This window comes from Leiobunum rupestre, chromosome 5 (genome assembly GCF_980474605.1).
Source record: "Leiobunum rupestre chromosome 5, qqLeiRupe1.1.hap1, whole genome shotgun sequence".
In the NCBI taxonomy this organism is placed as follows: Eukaryota; Metazoa; Arthropoda; class Arachnida; order Opiliones; family Sclerosomatidae; genus Leiobunum; species Leiobunum rupestre.
The window spans coordinates 9,084,498-9,107,042 of NC_143388.1; the positions used below are offsets into that span (position 1 = coordinate 9,084,498).

At 35.9% G+C, this 22,545-nt stretch overlaps 1 protein-coding gene across 3 annotated transcripts in view; it reads left to right on the forward strand.

The window, feature by feature from the left end:
- LOC149943501 (gamma-aminobutyric acid receptor subunit alpha-6-like) overlaps nt 1-22,545 on the forward strand; it is an 81,534-nt gene that overhangs the window by 46,485 nt on the left and 12,504 nt on the right. For all 3 annotated transcript variants that reach the window (XM_090174891.1, XM_090174889.1, XM_090174892.1), the window contains exons 3-6: nt 3,555-3,622; nt 3,859-4,082; nt 15,422-15,504; nt 22,391-22,528. In XM_090174891.1, coding sequence (XP_090031017.1) covers nt 3,555-3,622; nt 3,859-4,082; nt 15,422-15,504; nt 22,391-22,528 — 513 coding nt within the window. The remainder of the gene's footprint in view (nt 1-3,554; nt 3,623-3,858; nt 4,083-15,421; nt 15,505-22,390; nt 22,529-22,545) is intronic.

Here is a 22,545-nt window from a genome sequence, read left to right on the forward strand (position 1 = left end):
AAAAAAGAGAGAACTAGTTTCTAACGCAATTTTCATTTGAACAACTTATCAATCTGTTAACAGTTTCATATCTTTAATTTATTGATACGAAAGTACACGCAACATTCGTTTAAATTCTTCACGCCGACATTGCTTAAAATGATCTTTTCCAAGCACCTAAAATATTAGTAGGAAAAAAAGGTCAGCCAAGAAAAAGTCGTCTTAAGCAGAGGTGAAGATTTCGAGCATTTTCACGAGCGCTGAGCGCTTCTTATCTCTTTCGATCAAAAATGACGGCAACCGCCGGCGAACTATTTATAAAGCGGAAAATAGCTGACATTATTAAGTTATATCCCGCCGACGGGTTTTTAAGAACATCAAGTTTTGTCTCGAATGACACTTATTAGGCGACTGCGAGCGAGAGAGAGAAAGCGAACCGATTCAGCCCATCGGCAGCGGGCCGATTCAAGCGTTTTTACTTACGAAAATATGAAATTGATCCTTAACCATATATGGTTAAGAATTCCCTCGCATTCACTAGAAAATTGTGTCGAGAAGAAAGACTTCAGACTTTGTTAGATAACATTTAATGAACAAAAAAATACCGTCGTACTTATATCTTCAATACAAAATATAAGACGTTCAGTATCATTAATGAAAATTTCAAATTCTGTACAATACGGCATTTGACTTTCATCTAGAACTAAGTTTAGATCATAATTTAAGTTTCAAACAAAATGCATTCACTATAAGAACCTTACTACACAAACACAAATATTTTACATCTATAGTCTATCCGAGAGTAGATCTTAAAAACATCAAATCCCCAACGGAAATATATTTTTAAATTTGTCTCAATTGACGCCTTTTAAAATTCATTTTGCGCGTGAAAATACCTCTACATGTTATGGTCAAAAAAGCACGCAAAGAAGTCTGTGTGCCGAAGACATGTACCGGTAGTGTCGCGCGCCAAAACGTCATTTCAAAATCCGTCAATTGTGTAGTTTTAAATCTCAAAAATGTTTTCTCAACCGCGACATTTATTGAATCAAAAACTTTATTAACGTAATGATGAAAACCCTATAGGAAAACATATCGAAAACCCGCCTTATGGGAGGGATTAGGACGTTTGGAACCAAGGATGGGAGGGATAAATAATTTCGGTTATCTGCCCTCTTTATAAGTTAATTTAAATAAAAAATGATTGTCGAATATCTTGATAAAAAGCCAATTTAAAGTTTGCGTTTAAAAATCCGAAGCGCTTTAATGCGCGTAAAAGATGGCAACGAAAAATAAACATCTCGCGTGCTACGTAGCACGCGGGTTTCCATTTATAATCCATTTAAGTTTTTTCAAGCTCAACTAATTCCAAAAGCACGCTGGTAACATTATACTGTAAAATATTTTCAAACTAGATTTGCCGAGAAAAAGAATTACGCGCTGGAAAGGGGCGGTGTTTATTCGAGCAACGAGAGTCGGCGCTCTTCAAAGACCGGGATCACTTACCAACAGTCAAGGACCGTAGCTTAGCGGAACTGAGCCAACGGTTCAAGCGACGCAGACTCTACCCCAAACTAGACTCGATTTGAAGCGCCAGTTCATTGTTGATTCGACTCTAAGATCAACTTTTGTTTCTTCTTTCTCCGTGTCTTACGAAGGATGTCCCTGTTTAGAATGGAGTTCTATTGGGTTTTCTCTAAGCCAACAAGGCGGCCCAGCCGGAATATTAGTTTCACATCGACGGAAAGTATCAAAGGTTAAATAGTTAAGCTACCTTCGATGTCTTACGACGTGCAATAATAATCCAATATAATTAATTTACAACGTCGAAAAATATTCCTTTTATAACATATCGAAAGAAATTGTCTAATTCAAACTTTCCGCCAAATAAATTGTCTAATTCAAACATTCCGCCAATTATAATCCTATTCTAGCATATCGAAAGAAATTGTCTAATTCAAACTTACCGCCAAACTATCCTATTACATTTTTAATTAATTTTCTTTGAATTATTGATATAGCTTAGATAGTAAGTAATTATAATTAATTTACAACGTCGAGAAATATTTCTATTATAAAATCCTATTCTAGCATATCGAAAGAAATTGTCTAATTCAAACTTCCCGCCACTCGCCAATTATAATCCTATTCTAGCATATCGAATGAAATTGGCCAAACTAACTGCAATAATTCAAACTTCCCGCCAAACTAACTGCTCGATGTGTAGCTCCATCTACCATGTCGTCGCTTTCCACGACGCCGACGCCGACGACAAACAAACATACAACACTTAAGACATTCCGTTTATAGCAATAGTGTCACTTCGAATATATATTCGATGTGAAACTAAAAAAAGCGACACGCTGGTTGGGGTGGAATTGCAGTAGGTGAAGAAAGATTATCGCGATAGGACATGCCGTTCTTTTAAGGCACTAAATCCAGGCACCAGTCGTGATCTCTTTTAAATAGAAATTCTTTGTCATTTACAAGCATTCCAAAAACGTGTTTGAAAGGATCTTTCATCGCGCAATTTGTTGGTACTTAATGTATACGTGAAATATTTCAATGGAAACACCTCATTGATTGAATATAATTATACCATTTTGATTTGTAAGGCTTACTGCTTACAGTTATATTTGAAAATAACGTTATCGAAATATAACCCTTAAGATAAAATAATTTTAATATCGTAATCTAAAAATCAAGAATTGTGAAATATTTGAAAGAAAGTACAAGCAAGTTTGGTAAAGTTAAAAATAAAACCAAATCTTATTTATAGAGATAACGTTTCGATCTCAGAAGTTCATCTTCGGATCGAAAATACCACAATTATTAAAATTAAACCATCGAAAACATTTAAAAAAACTTCAACGCCAATTTAAAAACAATTTGAATATTCAATTAGGCAACGTTTTTGAAACCTATAAGATACATTAAGAAGCTGAGAGTTAACGCGGTAAACTTATAGAATTGTTAGACTTAGAATCAGATAGAGTAAAACTTGGCAAGCGGCGGGTCTTCGTATTAGCGGTGTGGGTCTCGGGGAATGTCTCCGAGTCGTTGTGTGGTTACGTCGGGTGTATCTCCAGAAGTCTCGATGTTCGTCGCGTTAGGGAGACACTCGCGGGATCTATATTTAGAGAGGGCACGCCTCGTGGCAAGTAGTTCCAATTTCTTATATCGACCTGACTTCACGCTCTTCATTAAAAATTGGCTAATTCTGGAAATGTGCCGCTAGAAATAAACCCTACGCGTCACTCGAAAGCGCCAACGGTTGGTTCGTCTCGCGCTGGCGGAAAAACAAACAAGGACACCGAAATAACGTGTTTCCCCGGACGAACATTTTTATCTAATTTCTAAGCGTTTAATGATATTTTAATAGTGCCAAAACAGATAAGCGACCGTGGTACTTAGTTTGAAGATGCATTCGAATTGGGGTTAATTAGACTAGCGGAATAGAGGACTAGCATTCGCGCTTGTTTAGATCGCGTAATTGAACTGGTATCATTTATTTACGTTATTATACCGCGAAATTTTCCGACGATAACCGCAATCTTTATTTTTTTATTTTTCAGGCAGACCGACAACTATTCTAACTGATATTGAAATTAGAAGCTTTGGACCACTTTCGGAAAATGACATGGTAAGAGGTATTCTTATCTGATTTTGACCCGTTGCCATCATGCGCTTTCCACTTTGTAGAGCTTCCTCATATTCGTGTTTTTTAGAATAGTTTAGTCGAAGGCAATTTCAAATATTTCCGCCGTTGACTGATCTATTTAACGAACAAAGATAACCTTTTTTTTTCAAGAAGGCTATCGCTCGATTCGGGTGTTCTGTTTTATGGGAAAATTAATGGATTCGCTCGTCTTTCTATAGGTGTATTCAATGGATTGTTATTTTCGGCAAACCTGGTGGGACGAGCGTCTGAAATTTTCCAGAGGTGGTATGGACGTTTTGTCCATGGACTGGAAGTTCTTACAAAAAGTGTGGATTCCCGACACTTACTTCTTCAACGGTAAACATTCGCACTTACACAAAGTGACTGTTCCCAACAAATTCATCCGAGTCAGGAACGACGGACAGTTAAAGTATTCCATGAGGTAATTCATTTTCGCCGTTTTTTAAAGTGTATTTAAATCCGTGACATTTCCTGGTTAATTTGTGTTTAAGATTTTATTTGTTTGCGTGTTTGACAATCCGGAACATGATATATTAAGAGCTCACTACGTATTTATGAAGCCGAATCACGTACTAGGCGTTTTATAAACCTTCACGAACTCTAGACGTGTTTGTTAGGTAAGTACTCATGACCCAATTTAGGAATGAGCCTTATAGAAGAAGTTAACTATTACTATATTCATAAAGTCGAGTGTACAAAAAAGGCTGTGCTGCGCGAACACGAATTTAGATTTGGGTGCACGAAAAAAGGCAGCCCCATACTGATATTCAATAAGAATAAAAAACAGGTGCACAATGAAAAAAAAGATTGGGGTATCTTCTTACAAGGAGACATCCCGAAGTGTAACCCACCGATTTTGTTCAAACTCGGGGGATTGGTAGACCTTCATGTAACTTTAAAAATCCTAAAGGGATTTTATTCAATGGGCAACCATTTTGCCATGGCAATGAAAAATGATTTTGACAACAACAAATGGAAATTTTCCCATTAAAATAACATGGGATTCTGACCGATTCCTAAGACCCCCCTGTGAAACATTTGAACAAATTTCGAAATTTCGAAAATGCCAAAAATAGAAAAAATAGATAAAAATTGACAAAAAAAAACATCAAAGTTGATCAACTTTTGATCAATTTGAGTTTAAAATCCCATGTTATTTTCAATGGGAAAATTTAATATTTTGTGTTGTCAAAAACATTTTTCGTTGCCATGGCAAAACGGTTGCCCATTGAATAAATTCCCTTTAGGATTTTTCAAGACACATGAAGGTCTACCAATCCCCCGAGTTTGAACAAAATCGGTGGGTTACACTTCGGGATGTCTCCTTGTTAGTTAACTTGGTGGTTTCTAGTTTAAATTAAAAAATTTCCATAGACATAAGATGAATATTTTTTAGAATTCGAAAAGTTTTTCCATATCCTATCAATTGGCCATTTCATGTTCAATTAATATTTTCATTCATTGACTTCAAATATCTAAGATACGAGATCAAATTTAAAAATCATTTGGTCAGTTCTTAATTGGTTTAATTAATGTACTTCATACAAGGACTTTTCACGGTCATTTAATTTCGCTTACAAGCTATAAAACGTTTATTAGCAATATATTTAAAGACACAAATAGATTTAAAAACGTTGATTCTCAATTCGCTTATCATTAACGAATAAAACACAATTTATACATTTTTGCTCAGATTCCACAAAATATATTCAGGGCATTAATTATCACCTTCATTACCTCATATCACAATAAGCTCGATTTTGAAAATTCGAACTTCGTGGCGAACTCGAAAATGGTCTGTTAATTCTTCATATGATCAATGTTTCATTGAAATAGAGTTGATATTTAATGTTTTCTGAGAACACGTATATTTTCAAATTGAGGATAATAACAAATCATTTCGCTCGCTCTGTTTCAGCCAGATAGTAGAATGATTTTACATTTAATGATTATATAATTAGCGAATAAGTAGATTTGTTCATTATTAAAAGAGATAATAAAGCTAAACCCTAAACAAATTTGAAAAAATTTAAAAACCTACTAATAGCTCATACCGATAGGTCTTCGAGCTTTCCGTTGCTATGCAACTCGTTTTGAAATTTTTAATATTTATTCTTAGTTTCTCTATTCGGTGTTATAGTCGCGAGCTAGATTTCCCGCAAGGTACTGACGAGTCCCAAATAGGACGAAACCGGTCTACCGTTGGAATTTCTGGCTATTGAATTTAATTTAATTTAGTTTTTCACTCGAAGATCTATTTGGTCCGAGTTTCGCGTCATTTTGTTCGCTCGAAGACCTATCGGTACGAGCTATTAGTAGGTTTTTAAATTTTTTCAAATTTTTTTAGGGTTTTGCTTTATTATCTCTTTTCATAATGGACTAATCTACTTATTCGCTAATTATATAATCCTTTACATTTAATGAAACGACTGAACAAGTTTAATTTATTGAAACAATTTATAGATTCGTAGTACCTATAATTGAAAGATACGGGGGTTACAAAACGGGATCAGATAAGCCTTGATTTGACAACTCTAGTCCAATTTTCCAATAAGTACTTCCAAAACGGAGCTTCCTAAAAAAAAGTAAAATATTAATTTTGCTAACAGACCAAAATATGGGCTGCTAAAAATGTTTTCTCAAAATCTTCATTTCCAAATGAATAAAAAGTGGGTTATTTAAAAAAAGGACAAAATCTTAATTTGGCCAACTGATCTAAGGGCTTCTTAAAATAATGGCTGTAAAAATCTTCAATTTTTTTTAAATAAAGGTTGTCAAATACTAATTTTACCAACTCGAAAAAAATGTGGGTTTCCAAAAAATTCTTCACAACGACCTAATTTTGCCAACTATTCATAATGATTTGGGAGGAACCTCCAACCATCATCCCCAAAAGAAGGTCCCTGTGAAAGATGCCATTAAATATTTAGCCTCTCGATCTTTCGTGGTTGGTTAAAAGCGGGAGCCTTATTAGTAACAATGCCACAGGTGCATTCACTATTTAGAAGTTACGAGAGTTTTCTTTTTTAGTTAGCGGAGTGATTCTCAGCTCTTTATAACCCTCTTAACGGAGTGTTACTTAGAATGGCCATTTGGCGTGCGCCCAGAAAGCATTAGCAAACGTCTCCGTATGAGTGACATATCGAATTTTGCTCTCCATTGATTTTTGAACAACCCGCTCCCTCCGCCGACTCTATTTGCGTCGCCATACGAAAGCTCTCTTTCTGAATTCCATCAATGAATCCAATGGATGACTGAGAGGGAGCGCGTTTTGTAAAAAGAAAAGGAGCGCCGGTTGAGGCTGAGACGGAGTGTCTAGATTGCTCGAGCCAGATATCTATGCATGAATGGTAAAAGCCTTTTAGCGACGAGAAAGACAACAGATTTCTTTCTGACACGTGTCAGGATAAGATTTCTCTCTTTCAAGTAGAGAGACAACTCGCGGCACTCTCTCTCGCGGAATGGAGCGCTCGCTGAACCATTTTCTTTTTTTTAAAGGTAATCTTTAAAATAATGCTTTCACTAATCGCTTTTGACTGTACGTCGGATATGATAGCTTTAAAATATGTTAAGTTGTCAAAGAAAACTTTAGTAATCGGCGAGCTCGGTTTATACTGCTTTGATTTATAATTGAAACGTGCATTTGGTATAGACTTTGATACGAGCCCAATAACCGCTCACTATTGCGAGATTAATAGTTAAACATGTCGAAGGACAACCTTGTACATACAATAGTGGTCTTTTACTAGTTTAATGTATTAGATTAATAGTTAGTGATTAAAGCTGTTAATTTTGGATACATTATATCGCAATCCTATATAATCGGATTGCCATCCTACATTCCTTTGGTACGTTCTTGTTGTTTGGCCAATAGGTTTATTTCTACTATATATCTAAGATAACCAGTAACGTTCCAAGGGGGGGGGCGGCATTAACATATGAGCTATCCCTGGAAAGGTCTAGCTACGCAACTGAAGATAACCTACATGACGGGATTAAATTTCAAAATTAATCGATATTTTAAATAAAATATTTACTCTGCCCCTCAATTAAACATTTAATTGTTTAATGAGAGATAAATTATTCCAACACTGGTGTTACATACAAACCTTTGTGATATTTAGTTTTATTTGATATAAAAAATAGGGTATTAACAATTAAATATTTTTCATTTTAACAGTTTGGTTTATTCAAGAATAACGCTAATAAAATTAAAGAAATAAGTGCAAAATTAAAAATTACAGTTTATTATGATTACGGAGATGATGCGAGATGGTATTTTTTCACTCACTGACAAGGAGACTACCCGAGGTGGTTATCTTCGATTTCGTTCAAACTCGGGTGGTAAGTAGACCTTCGTGTAACTTGAAAATCCCTAAAAGGGTGGACACGAATGGGCTTTCGTTTTGCCATGGCAACCAAAAATGTTTTTCACAACTTTAAAACTGATTTTCTCGATGAAAATTAACATGGGAAAATAGAAGATTTTAAGGGTCCCCCTAACAATATTTTTAAAAAAATTAAAAAAGGTTCATCAATTAGATACATAATTCAGATCATGGCTAAATCTGGTACATTTGGACCAATATACGTCAATTTTGGTTAAAATGAGTAAATATACATATATTGGGTAAATACGAGTAACAGTTTTTTAATTGTTAAAAACATTTATGGTTGACATGGCAAAACGAAAGCCCATTCTTGTCCACCCTTTAGGGATTTTCAAGTTACATGAAGGTCTACTTACCACCCGAGTTTGAACGAAATCGGAGATAACCACCTCGGGTAGTCTCCTTGTGAGTGCAAATTAAATTTACTGCCTAATATAAAAATACCACGATACTGTGTTGCCGGTCGTGTTTTGTTTATAATAGTGGCTTCCACGTTTTGGCGCCAAATAAAGTCTCTAGTCACAAGCAATTAGTCACAATTAGATCGATGTTGCGCCGACTATACAATGGAACAGTCTAAAATTGTAATTCCAATGCACTTAACTGTAGAGTGTTTGCCAAAACATTAATAAGAAGTGACACGTACATAAGCAAATATCATTAAGGTTTTCCATATTTGCTTATTTTAAAGTTAATTCCCATTTTGCGAGTATAGGCCCGATAATCTATGGCAAACTTTCTCAAGTTTTCTAATAGAAAAATAAAACTAGAATTCTTAAAAGTTATGCCTTTGAATTTCGATAAAGTTCAGTGAATTTTCCCTTTCTTATTAAATTCTTTAAAAATTTTCTCGACCTTTTGACAAAAGACGTTTCGGAATTTCGTCTTCTTTTTATCATCACGGCCCTTTATTAATATAATGGAGAGGAAAAAACTAGCTTTCTCTTTTGGGAAACGGGCCGTGATTTGAATGTCTCGATTATCTCTGCCGATTTGCTCCAATTAACATGGAAATCCCGCTACGCTTCCTCACTCTTCCCATTGAATTTCAGATCATTTCGCAATTGTTTGCTTTTAGGGTCATATTTGAATTTTTTGTTTTGTACTTGGTGCTTGTTTCATAATCCGGAATTAGTTTTTGGTCGTTTTCAGGAGAAAAATGTGATATATGAAGAAAATTAAGAAATATTTAGGCTTACAGTAACACCAAAATTCGATCTTAAAAAATATATAAATTATGATTACGTCAGAGCAAGTGGAAATGTTTGTAGCTATATAGCCTAATACAGGGTTCATACAACTATTGGGAAACCGATTTCCCTTATTATTCCAAGGGCCAAAGCAGCCAATATTTTAAGATAACTTCAAGAAAAACTAAGGTTTTATCTTTTTACGTAACTAATGTAACTCTCCATGCCATTGCTAACTTTACCAATATTTTCACGAAGAAGTATATTGTGACTAATTTCCTGTTTGACAATTGGTTTAAATACCGTTTAAGTTTATTTTTTTACACTGGTTACCTCGATTTGTTTGCAAAGTCCTTTTTTACCTATCACACGAACCCAAACCTTAATGTTCGCATTTCCCTGCTGCTTGTCTTTTCGATTGTTGCAGCCTATTTCCAGGGGCTAGTAGTCCACACTTCGAAGTTCTCTGGTGCTCTTTTAACTCATCGTGGGAAAATGAAAAAAAAAAAAACAGGCATACTTCTCAATTCACCCCTACAACTCCTTGACATTTTTGTATAACCTTTTAAAACACCCAGTATATAAGACACGTAATAACGGCAAAATAATGCTAGTTTATCTATAAAATCTATATATTCTTTTGTGGTCCTTGGAAATTAATTATTTTCGGTGTGCTGAACTTAAAAAAGCCTCTTTCATGCTTTCCCGTAATGCACCAGAAAGACTTGTACAGTTTGGCCTCCATCCTAGCAGAGCGCAAAATATTTTCATTAAGAAACAAACTATACACACATTCTCCTGAAGTTTAAATAAATACTTACATCATGTTTTAAAACGGTATGCGTTACTTCTCTTTTCATTTTGAAAATTATTAAATGAAATATTTCTCATAATATTTGACGAAAACTATTCGCTAGTTTTGGATTAATTTTTAGGAAAAAGCGAGCAACTTCAAAATACAGTTTGGCTGTTATTGTATGGAATAAGTTGGAAGTTTGGAGTAAAAGGTGTACTCTTTTCGTCCCAAAGTGAGCGAATAGGTTGGATTATTAACAATTAACAGACAAGGCCAACCGGCCAAATATTAACGTGTTATTTTTTTATTTTGTACCACCCAAGGCCGCAATCAAATCTAATAAGTGACATATATATAGGCTTAGTCCAAAATAACCAATTTGGGCCACTTAACCCTATTAATTTGGTATAAATAATTGCGTATACGTCCTTAATTAGGGCAATTTTCCCGTTGAAAACTGTCGGCCGCAATCGCAATTACTGGCTAAAACCACGAAGCGCAATCAACGTCATAATGATTTCCTCTAGGCCAGAATACAGTTTTTTGCTATTCTTATATATTTAGTCGAATTGGAACACTTAACCCTCATAACAAATTAGGCATAACGCCGTTTCTCGTTACTTTCGGGGCGTGGTCCGTCTCAAACGGCTATGTACATATATGAAGTTTGACCTTTTAAAACCGATGCTAATTTTCGCGGCATTACAAGAAATAGGAGGAGCATTGGTTTTTTCCCTGCTTAATTAAGTCGGTTGCTAATATAAAGAGAAGTTTGCTCTTTTCCTGCTTATTCATCATCCAAGGCTCTTGCTCGTAATGTTTCTCCATTAAACGCGAATGTTTTCTTTTGGTAATATAATATATTTAGTAGGTTTGTTTAAGGTCTGCCTTGATTTTGAAGTCAATTTGTGGCTGGTGTGGGTATCGGAGTAGACTAAAATTTAAGTTATGAGCATTTAGTACCGTTCCGGTTTGAAACTTAGCATATTTTTGAAATTTGATTCAATTTCTGTTTTGAGTATTTTTTCCTCGTTAGCTCGAATTTTATTGGGTTACGGTTTTGGGTAGTTTTCCCCCATAAGTTCACACTTTTCCCGGCCCCAAGTTAAAATTTAGATTCAATTTCAAATTGGGGTAGTTATAAGAAGTCCTTAAAACCAACCGCGACTTTTGTGCCATATTAAAACGAAATGACCAAATCACGCATTTTAAAGAAAGTAAACACTCCACCATGAAGGATCTCAGTTTAGATAACAAAATATTAAGGATCTACTTTTCAGTTTATGAAGAAACTATTAAACTTTCGAATTTAAATGGTGAGACTCCGGATCACGATTTTTTGAAACGTCGGCTTAGCCTTTAAGGAAGTAATTATTTCTAGGACCTTCCGGGGAAAACCACGTTTTGCACTACTGTAAACCATTTGCCAACATGCTACCTATGCACGGAACTATAATGGCATGCCCTCCAAGGCCCCAATTACAGCGAAAGAAATTTGGGAACTTTGGAAATCCGGTGCATCCACTGATTCAGCCGCCCAAACACCCTTTAAAAGCGCAGATTGAAAAGGCTTCGGTCAAAGTATAAAATCTGGTTATGGCACGCGACAGCCTATTAGTTTTAGCGTAACGGAAGTGGAACTGAGTTCATTTCCGTTTTAACGGAAGTAGGCGTAGACAGAGGCTGGAAATGGTAATTCTCAGGAAGGAATAGGAACGCAATCAAAATCATTACCTTTTTTCGATTTGCATTTCTCTCATCCCCGCCCTCGGCACTCTGATTCTCTTTCACCACTCCTTCACCCCTCTTCAAAGGAAGGGGGGGCCTGCAACCCCCTTTAATTGAGGGCCAGAAATATGACGGAAAGAGCGCAGGAAAACGATTTTTTTTTAAATGAAGTAAATTGCCATTGAAAACCGGGACTCGTGCTCTAAACTTTGACCAAGTTTGAAAAGGACTCGCTAATTCTTTCTTACTTTTACTATACGGGGACATTAGTTGATTATTATCTTTTAAATTTCTTCTACAGCCAAATGTGAAATATTATATTCATTGAAGATTTTTCGGCCATTCGTGTCGTCCCGCTTCCGAATATTTCCAATTTATTTGTAATTTCCTCCGGAGTACTCACGCGAAACCGTATTTACAACAAACGCCATATTTTAACGCGAGCCAGGTGTGATGTGGTAGTTTTCGCCTAGACATTGCGCGAGCTAAAGTTTTGTTTTCTTAAGGCGAAAGCGAAGCAATCAATCATTGATTTTTTTACGGTCGTATTGTTATAAATATTTTGTATCGAATAGGGACTTAATGTTGACTTTGCATGTTCATTCAAAGTTCAGGACATAATTTTTCAGAATGATGTTATTAATGATTTTTAAATGTCTATAGTGTGAATACTAATAGCAAAATATTAAATATCAAACTTTAAAATAACATGTTCTTTACTTTGAAATTTCAATAACAGCGCACATTGGTTCTATATACAGATCAACTAGGGAACACAATTTGCTTACTATTTCGACGAACAAAATGTTTCGTGTAAATATACCATTTAAAAGCAATTTATAAAGTAATTTTTCATTTTAAATGCAATGTTCGAAAAAACTTCCTTCTTTTCTACAACATAATACGTAGTACGTATTCTATGTATTCCAAAGCTGAAATATATATTAACGCATGTTGAAGATTGAAAAGTTTTATTGCGGTATTTCACGACATTATTTAGGTTGTTGACATTTCACGAATCATTACTAAACAAACTTTCTCTACCACTTTAGCAATATAATACATGTTTCATCACGCTTACCTTATACGACTTCCAAAATCCAAGATAAGTTAGGCAAAACCTAGTTGCCAACCTGAACTTCGTTATGCTTTGACAACACTGTCCATTTACCTTACAAAACGACTGCAAAGCTTAATAAAAAATAGAAGTTCCCTTTTATAACATGTGGTGCTTAACTTCTTAATTAGATACGTAACTTTAACAATTGCGAGAAACAGAAGGCAACGGTTGAAGTCGTTCCCTGGGCGTTAAAACAACCTGCCCAAGTTCCATTACACAGCGCGATTAAGTTTGTTTTGAATAATGTTTTGTTATTGATCCCTTTAGTGAGTAACACTTTTTATTAAAGTACCTAGCCGTACTGACGTTTGACGCTAATTATGGTGGTGGGCTTTCCACCTCTTTGAGGCAAGAGGTTAAAGGCTGGATGGTACGTTTCGGATTAGCAACGGGCGGCTGTCGCTTTATTTGGCGTGGCGCATTGGCGACGCAAATTCCCGCGAAGAGAAATATACCAGTGTGTTGGGCAAAGACCGAGAAATCCTCTTGGACTTTTGCGTGTATATCCTATTATTTTCCCGGCTAATGCGGTCAGCCGCAATTTATTTGTTCTGGTTCGGTAATTCGGCGCGTTTTGTAGCGGTGACCGATTTCTTTGATCTTGTCCGCGTACGCTCGCGAGCCTCTTGACTTCCATCTTGGGCAAAAGCGTGCGCTCGAGTATTTTCTCCGATATCTATATATGTAAAGGAATTCTGTCTCGCTTCCTCTGGCTAGGAATATTTGTACCCGGTTTTGTCTTTGTCTATCTTATGGAATTAGCTCTGGCTTGTGTCAGTTTTCCATTATTGGCGATCCGTAATCGAAGAGACGTTTTTCGGGAAATGTTGAATCGTCAAGAAATTCTATCCTAGTGTTTCCAAGAAATAAATTATAGTTCAGAAAAAATATAATAACTCCGACATAATTTTCTTAAATTATTAATTAAAATAATTTGTAAATAAATGGTTTCCATCATTGCATTTCTGTTCGTAGCGGCGAAATATATATTGATGTCAAACGTTACGCGAAGATTTTCATATTAGCCACGGAATATGGTCTTGGAGAAAAATATTGGAAGAAGTCTGACTTTTGTACCGTACTTCAGTCAACGACTACGAGGCAATACGAAGCCCTTCTGACATTACACGACCATATACCGATTAAGCCCGTGAGTTTCGAAGACACGTTTTTCAGAAGTAATTACGGCTCTCTACCCTTACGAAAGGAAGGGCACTTTCATTTCGCGATGTCGGCGGACGTGACAACTTGTTTTATATCCCAAGCAACGAAAGTCAATTTAGGGTCGCTGACGTGCTGCTCCAAAGCGGTGACAAAGATTACCCCACCCATCTCCCCTCCTCCGAGTGCCGTCCCTGGCACAATGCTGAACCACAGGCGCAAGTCTCACTCCATAAAAGCCATTCGAATTTCCTTTTTATTCATCTTTTTGTTTCTCCGACTATTCGCCCCATTTGAGTATTGAATTTCCTCACTACATTAATATACATAGGGCCTTGACGCGGTCTATATAAAAATGCCTTCAATAAACGCGTAACGTTAATCTACAGGGAGTTTCAAAAGGTTATGCAAAACTTTTAAGAAGTTGTAGGGGGTGAGTTGAGAAGTATGCCTGTTTTTTCCCATTTTCCTACGATGAGTTAAAAGAGCGCCAGAGAGCTTCAAAGTGTAGCCTATTAGCCCCTGGAAGTAGGCTGCAACAAGCGCAAAACCAAGCAGCAGGGAAATGCGAACATTAAGGTTTGAGTTCGTGTGATAGGTAAAAAAGGATTTTGTAAACAAATCGAGGTAACCAACGTAAAAAAATTAACTTAAAGAGTATTTAAACCAATTGTCAAACATGAAATTAGTCACAATATACTTCTTCGTGAAAAGATTGGTTAAGTTAGCAATTTCATGGAGAGTTACATTAGTTACGTAAAAAGATAAAACCTTAGTTTTTCTTGAGGTTATCTTAAAATATTGGCTGCTTGGCCCTTGGAATAATCAGAGAAATAGCAGTGGAGAAACCTCGAATAATCAGGGAAATCGGTTTTCCAATAGTTGTATGAACCCTGCATTGGGTTATATAGCTACAAACATTTCCACTTTCTCTGACGTAATCATAATTTATATATTTTCTTAAGATCGAATTTCGGTGTTACTGTAAACCTAAATTCTTCTTAATTTTCTTCATATATCATATTTTTCAGCGTAACCAGCGTAAAAAATGTAAACTTAAACAGTATTTAAAGTCCCTGCTGCTTGGTTTTGCGCTTGTTGCAGCCTACTTTCAGGGGCTAGTAGGCCACACTTTGAAGCTTTCTGGCGCTCATCGTCGGAAAATGGGGAAAAAACAGGCATACTTCTCATCCCCTACAACTCCTTAAAATTTTTGCATAACCTTTTGAAACCACTTGTATTACCAGACTATAGTTTTAGCCCTACTTCCAAAGCGCGAAAGACGCGGTATGTATATAATATATAACTATATGTTTTAATAGTGTTCGTAAGTCACGGTGAATAATAATTGAAACGCTTAATACTTTTTTGCAGGGTCACCATCAAAGCCCAGTGTCCCATGCATTTGAGAAAGTATCCTTTGGACACCCAAGCCTGTCCGCTGGAGATTGGAAGTTGTAAGTCATTTTTATTTATTTGATTTTAACATTATTATTGACGAGCTCCAAAGAAAGATCGATGTACTCTGATTTATACGCCAATATATTCGTGGTAAAATTATGCTTACGAATTACGAAGTTAATTGTATCAAAGTCCTAGCTAGTCAAGTAAAATCCAGATTAAGTTAAAAATGTAAATTTTGAAGTACTTTATGTTTTGTAATTAATCAGACGAAAAAACCAACATTAAACTTAAATATTAAATATAAAGATTGGAAAGTAGATACTATTTAAGTTTCGTAGAATCGGGAGTAAAGGAATTTACATTCTAAGTATTTATCATGTCTGATAATAGAAGGCTTGTCAGTGACTGTGTTACTGAAGTGGTAGATTAATAATCAGCTAGGCTAATACCCTTGGCACCACCTTTGGCCTAAGTCATCGAGCGACTTTTGAAGCCTTTTAATTCAGGTGGCCGGGTTACAATGCGTAAGAAGGTGGTAATATAGAAAATAAATAAAGGAATTATAGGATCCCTGGGAGACCCGCTTGCGCACAACTTTGACAAAATTTCTAAAATCTAAAAATAATTTATCAAAATTTGGTACCAAATTACGAAATATCTGATTAACAGCATTAGAGGTAGGCGAGACAGACCATGGCGTTTGCTTTCACTTAGGGGCCCACAAATCGATTTATGTATAAAACATTTGCAAAATAAAAAATTTAAGTCACTATATAGTGGGGCCCTCATTGAAATATCCTGGCGCCAAAAAATAACTTGGCGTTTGTGGAACTTCCAAGAAACGACGAAAAGAAATCTTTATAGCGAGCTCGTGGTCAATGCCTATTGAAAATTAAAACACCTTCAAAATTAAAATAGCCCATATACTTCAGCGAAATAATTATAAATTATTAAATCGGAACATAATATCGTAATTAAAAGATTTATAAAAGACATAAAAAACATTTTATTTACAATTTGTAAATAAAATGTTTTTAATTCCATGAAGTATCAGTCTTTTATAAAACTTTTAATTATTGAAAAATAACCATGGACCATAATTTTAAAATTTATAATATCGTAAACTCTCTTGATGGTTGAAGATAATATACATATAATATTAAGTGGACCCATTCATTTAATTAGCCTACCTACCAAAGAAACCTGGCACCGCCACTGATTCCATGAGTTATAAAATGAAAGATTCGACGAGTGATCCAAATATGAAAACCTTTTATGGCGCCATCATACATCTATCCAACTTGAATTTGAGATCGTCAAATTCACGACTGTCCCGGGTTTATAAAGCCTTATCTGTGATCGTCCACTAATGAGTTACCAGTACCTTGAAATCGACGCTGTTTCTGCCGCTTTCAAATCATTCAACGAAAGTTAAAAAAATTGGCAGTTTTCGCCAGAAACTCTTTTTGAAATCAGCCATTTTCCCTATTAATCTTTATTTCCCCCTCCCCCCCCCCGAGTTTTTCATAAGTAATACACTAGACGGAATAAAGCAGCTTATTATTCTAGATCACGTTCGTGGGTTCTAACCCCTTTCCTATGTGAAAAAATTCAAAAAATTAAATCTAAATTCTGAATCTTCCGTGTTTAAGATTCTTGGATAGAGACCAAATTCTATTTCGGTCGCGCGCTTTCGGGTTTTGGTGGAGGTGAATAAATACCCCGAGGGGAGGGGGCTATATACTGCCCCAAGAATGCATTCGTGTTACCGGAGAATAGGTAGCCTCCGTTTTCATGATTCTTCGAAGATATTCCCCGCCTATACGGAGAGAGAACCTAAGATTTTAGTGGAGTGTCTTCCCCCCTTCCCGCGTCAAAAGGGGAAAAGATTACGCGAGGAAAGGGGATTGTTTTCCCCCCTTACCGCGTCAAAAGGGGAAAATTTTACGTGAGGAAAGGGGAGTGTCTTCCCCCCTTATCGCGTCATAAGGGGAAAGGCGAAGGGGCGTGGTTTTGCTTCCGGGCAATCACGACGCGATTAGGGCTCTGCTCGCGTATTCTCTTTTAACTCGAATACATTATTGACTGCAGGAAGCGAAGAGCCGTTTTCCACAAACTACGCGTGAAATTTGCCTAAAGCTTTATTGTATAAGTCACTAGGAAGCGCGAATGAGTTTTTCTTCTTTGGCCAATTCACTCGGTTTCATAACAGACCCTCGGGGAAATAAGAAGGATTGTTGTTTTAAGTTGAGCGTTTTTGACACTACGGGCCATTTCTTTAGACGAAGGGTAAATATATTAGAGAGATTAAGCCCGAGATATACGTCTAGAGTATACGTCGAAGGAATTCCGATGCAGAACTAGACGTTTTCTTAGACGTATTTCACGATCTTAACCTCTCTTTATTTTACATTCCTTAAATCGCTCCTTTTTCTTAAATTCATTTTTAGCCCGGGGTAGACGTTTCGGGATGATGAAACAAAGAAAACTTTATATTTAGATTTATTTTTTTACCCGCTGGGACTATGTTGGAAGTTGCTATCTAATGAAAATAACGAATAAATCTAATCTTGGAAAAAAAGCTATATTGTACTAATTTGGTTCCAAGTAAAATATAACTTTTGAGTATTTTAGGGTTTGAAAATACCAAAATGAGACTAGCTGTTTTCGAGTGTAGTTACTGCGAGAGGGAATTTGTGAAAACAAAGAAAATGTAGTTTATTTTCAAAAATGATCGATTAAATTTTATTCCAAAATTATATCCAAAAATGGGCCGATCATAATTTGATTTGATCTTTACATTACAATTAAAATTATACTTAATCCACTTGGATCCAATCTGGATATATTTTGATTCCAATTGCTTTGGCATTTTTGCATGAAGTATATCGGCTATTTAAAAAACTCAACGAACATTTTTATAGGTTTAAACGTTAATTTAAACTTAAGCTGTGGTCTGAGTAGTTAGCTTACAAAAGCTTTTTTTGTATTAAACATTTTTCTTTACGAATAACAAAGTTATGAATTGGAGTTATTGGACAAAAATGTACAATAAGTACAATGTTTTTTATTACTAACTTCTCTATGCACAAGATTCGGATAGAAACGTTTAATTTCTTTACCGCTAGTATGAAAATAAAAATGTCATTAGCACGTTTATTGTCACCGTTAGAACGCCTTAAACGAGAAAGAAAGAAATTACGTATTTGTACTTCGCAGTTAAAATACCATTTAACGATCCGTACACAAATTGGTCGCGGGAAATGATAGGTTAAGCGAAACTGTGACTTTACAGGTCAAAATGACAGCAAAATTTCGTTCCTAGTCCTTGAATGGCAAAATTTTGTGTCAACTCAAGTTATTAATCTACCCTGGTTCTTTTTACTAGACCTATACTGTACATACGTGAGTACGCAAAGTGAATTATTGTCCTGTATAGTTTGTCCCCGCGGAAACCTAATTCCAACATGTGTTCAGCATCTAGCTTTGATTGTTTTAGCAAACGTGTTTGACATATAAGAACACTACGTGAATACTGAGATCGCGATTTAAAGCAAAATCTAAGTATGCCGTTATTGTTATTTATAGAATAGCCAAACCCATTTAGGCCCTTTAAATTTAAATTAAATAGCTTAAAATATGGTCTGATCCTACATATTAAACCGTGAAAACCGTTTGGCGCACTAAAAAATATTAAACAGCAAAAACCGGTTGACACTGAAAATATTAAACAGTAAAAACCGGTTGACACTGGAAATATTAAACAGTAAAACCGGTTGACACTGAAAATATTAAACAGTAAAACCGGTTGACACTGAAAATATTAAACAGTAAAACCGGTTGACACTGAAAATATTAAACAGTAAAAACCGGTTGACACCGATAATATTAAACAGTAAAAACCGGTTGACACTGAGAATAGTAAACAGTAAAAACCGGTTGACACTGGAAATATTAAACAGTAAAACCGGTTGACACAGAATATTAAACAGTAAAAACCGGTTGACACTGAGAATATTAAACAGTAAAAACCGGTTGACACTGAGAATAGTAAACAGTAAAAACCGATTGACACTGGAAATATTAAACAGTAAAACCGGTTGACACTGAAAATATTAAACAGTAAAAACCGGTTGACACTGGAAATATTAAACAGTAAAACCGGTTGACACTGAAAATATTAAACAGTAAAACCGGTTGACACTGAGAATAGTAAACAGTAAAAACCGATTGACACTGGAAATATTAAACAGTAAAACCGGTTGACACTGAAAATATTAAACAGTAAAAACCGGTTGACACTGGAAATATTAAACAGTAAAACCGGTTGACACTGAAAATATTAAACAGTAAAACCGGTTGACACTGAAAATATTAAACAGTAAAACCGGTTGACACTGAAAATATTAAACAGTAAAAACCGGTTGACACTGAAAATATTAAACAGTAAAACCGGTTGACACTGAAAATATTAAACAGTAAAAACCGGTTGACACCGAGAATATTAAACAGTAAAAACCGGTTGACACTGAGAATAGTAAACAGTAAAAACCGGTTGACACTGGAAATATTAAACAGTAAAACCGGTTGACACTGAAAATATTAAACAGTAAAAACCGGTTGACACAGAATATTAAACAGTAAAAACCGGTTGACACTGAGAATATTAAACAGTAAAAACCGGTTGACACTGAGAATAGTAAACAGTAAAAACCGATTGACACTGGAAATATTAAACAGTAAAACCGGTTGACACCGAGAATATTAAACAGTAAAAACCGGTTGACACTGAGAATATTAAACAGTAAAAACCGGTTGACACTGAGAATATTAAACAGTAAAAACCGGTTGACACTGAGAATATTAAACAGTAAAAACCGGTTGACACTGAGAATATTAAACAGTAAAAACCAGTTGGCACACGGAAAATAAAAATTTGTTAAATTTAGTTAACACAATTATATTTTCGTGGCTTGCCAAACCGAAAGAAAATGAAATAGTGAACGTCAGTTTGTACTCTAGTTGGTATTGCATAAAAATATTAAAAGGTGAAAGGCGCGTGACATCCTTGTACATTTTATCCAACTATAGAAAACCAAAGACGTTCATATTTAAACCGTAAAAATAAATAAATAAGAAAAATAAAATAAAATTTGCGTATAATAGGTTTAAACTCATCCTAGACTAAAGCTGGTTCATATTTCAGAAATGGAAAATACGAAGCCGGCAGTTTTAAAAATAGAGCTATAAATGACGAAACTAGTAGATAGAATAACGGAAGTACATCGTTCAAATCGGTCATTCGTCATCAGATTGGGAATTTCGAGAATGTATTGTTTGAAAATGGTCGAGTAAATGATTCGGAGAGAGAGAGATATATATATACGTTCTTTAGAAACATACGTGGTTTTTCTTTTGAAAAAACAAAAGAAGAGGGGCGCTGGAAAGTGGCGCGCTCCGCCCCTTTAATCGTTCCGTCGAACTTCCATTTATTTTATTCCATTACCGTAATGGGAATATCGAATGGGCTTTCCCGGTTCCCATTTTCCAATCCAACAGTCCTACACACACTCGTCGAAAGAGGGCTGCTGCCGCGATGAATTCCGAACAGCCCGCTCTTTCCCAGTTTGCGGCTTGAAAAATTGTTCATTCCTGCCAGCCTCGCCGCTATGACGAGTGTGAAGTACCCGCTAAAGCCGAGCGCCGAACCACCTCACCTTGCGTCTTTCAGCGGAACTCTTTTTCTTTTCGCCGCCAGGAAATTTTCAATTGAGCCTCCCCATAATGATAGTCCGAAGGCGTGACGTAAAGAGGTACGCCGACTTAATGAAAGGTTCTCTAGCCGCTTTCAGAGCTCGAAATTAATTTTCTAGTCTTGTTAATTTAATCGTTAATTAGAGAAATTAATGTCGACGCGAAATGGTTTTGCTCTTGTTTGCAATCAACGGGAGTTTCCTGATGTTTATTGCCTCGTGAACGGGTCGACGCTAAATTTAGTTTCTAATTTACGAGCGTTATACATACGCGCAATTGTTTTGTCCTAGTTTTGCTATTCATTTTTAAAGTTACAACACTCGATTTTGGGAAATTCATTTTATATATATTTTATTTGGCTAGAAATGTTTGATTAGAAACTAGGAAACAGTCACTTCAACCTATTTAAAAATTACGTACTTTTTGTCACTACTACCTTGCGAAGACTCGCTTCCGTTGCGCCATAGCGTCGTCTTCTCCTCCACTCACCTAAGCTGAAGGGCTGGTTTTCACTAGGGCAAAAACGCCACAACGGTGAGAGTCAACGCAAAAATTCCGAATTAGGCCTAACGGGAATTTTTCAGGTCGACGTTCGCCGTCGTGGCGTTTTTGCCCTAATGAAAACCAGCCTTAATTGAAGAAGACGGAACGGATGACGTTATAACGTAGGGGGTAGTGAGTTTTCAGAAGAACGGGGATTTTCACCCTTTGACTTTCGGTATCGATTTATTTAGTAAAATGAACATTATAAAGATTTTATTGGCTAGAAATTTCGATAAGACCTCGGAAACTGAGGTGAATCTTTCTAATTTGAAAAAAAAAGGACTTTCAGTGTAATTAAAATTCAAAGCTTCTAAAGTAGTATGCCTCGAGTAGTCTTAAGCTATATATAAGTTAATTTATTTCGTCTTTAAATGAAAGGACTAAGTCGTGTTTAGCGAGCGACATCGTTTCGCGCTTTACATTCGATTGTTAATTGAATGATAGTGATTGTTGGGCAGTCGCTGTACACGGTACACCTTCTGATACTAGTTGTAACTTTATCTCCTTTATGTAGTTTCGAAAACCTTTCTAACTCGCAAACATTTAAGACGCGTTGATTTGGGTTTATAATTTGAACAAAACTATATAAAATCTTCGGAATACTGATTTAAAACCTACTCAATCTATCGTTTTGTTTTGCAGTTGGCTACGATGACAAGGACTTACTGTACCGATGGAAAGGCCCGAATCCAGTGGTCATATCGGACGACGTCACGCTATCTCAGTACGATCTCTTCAACATGACCACTGTAAACAGCTCCAAAAAGATACCCTTCAAAGGTCAAAGACAAAAGCAA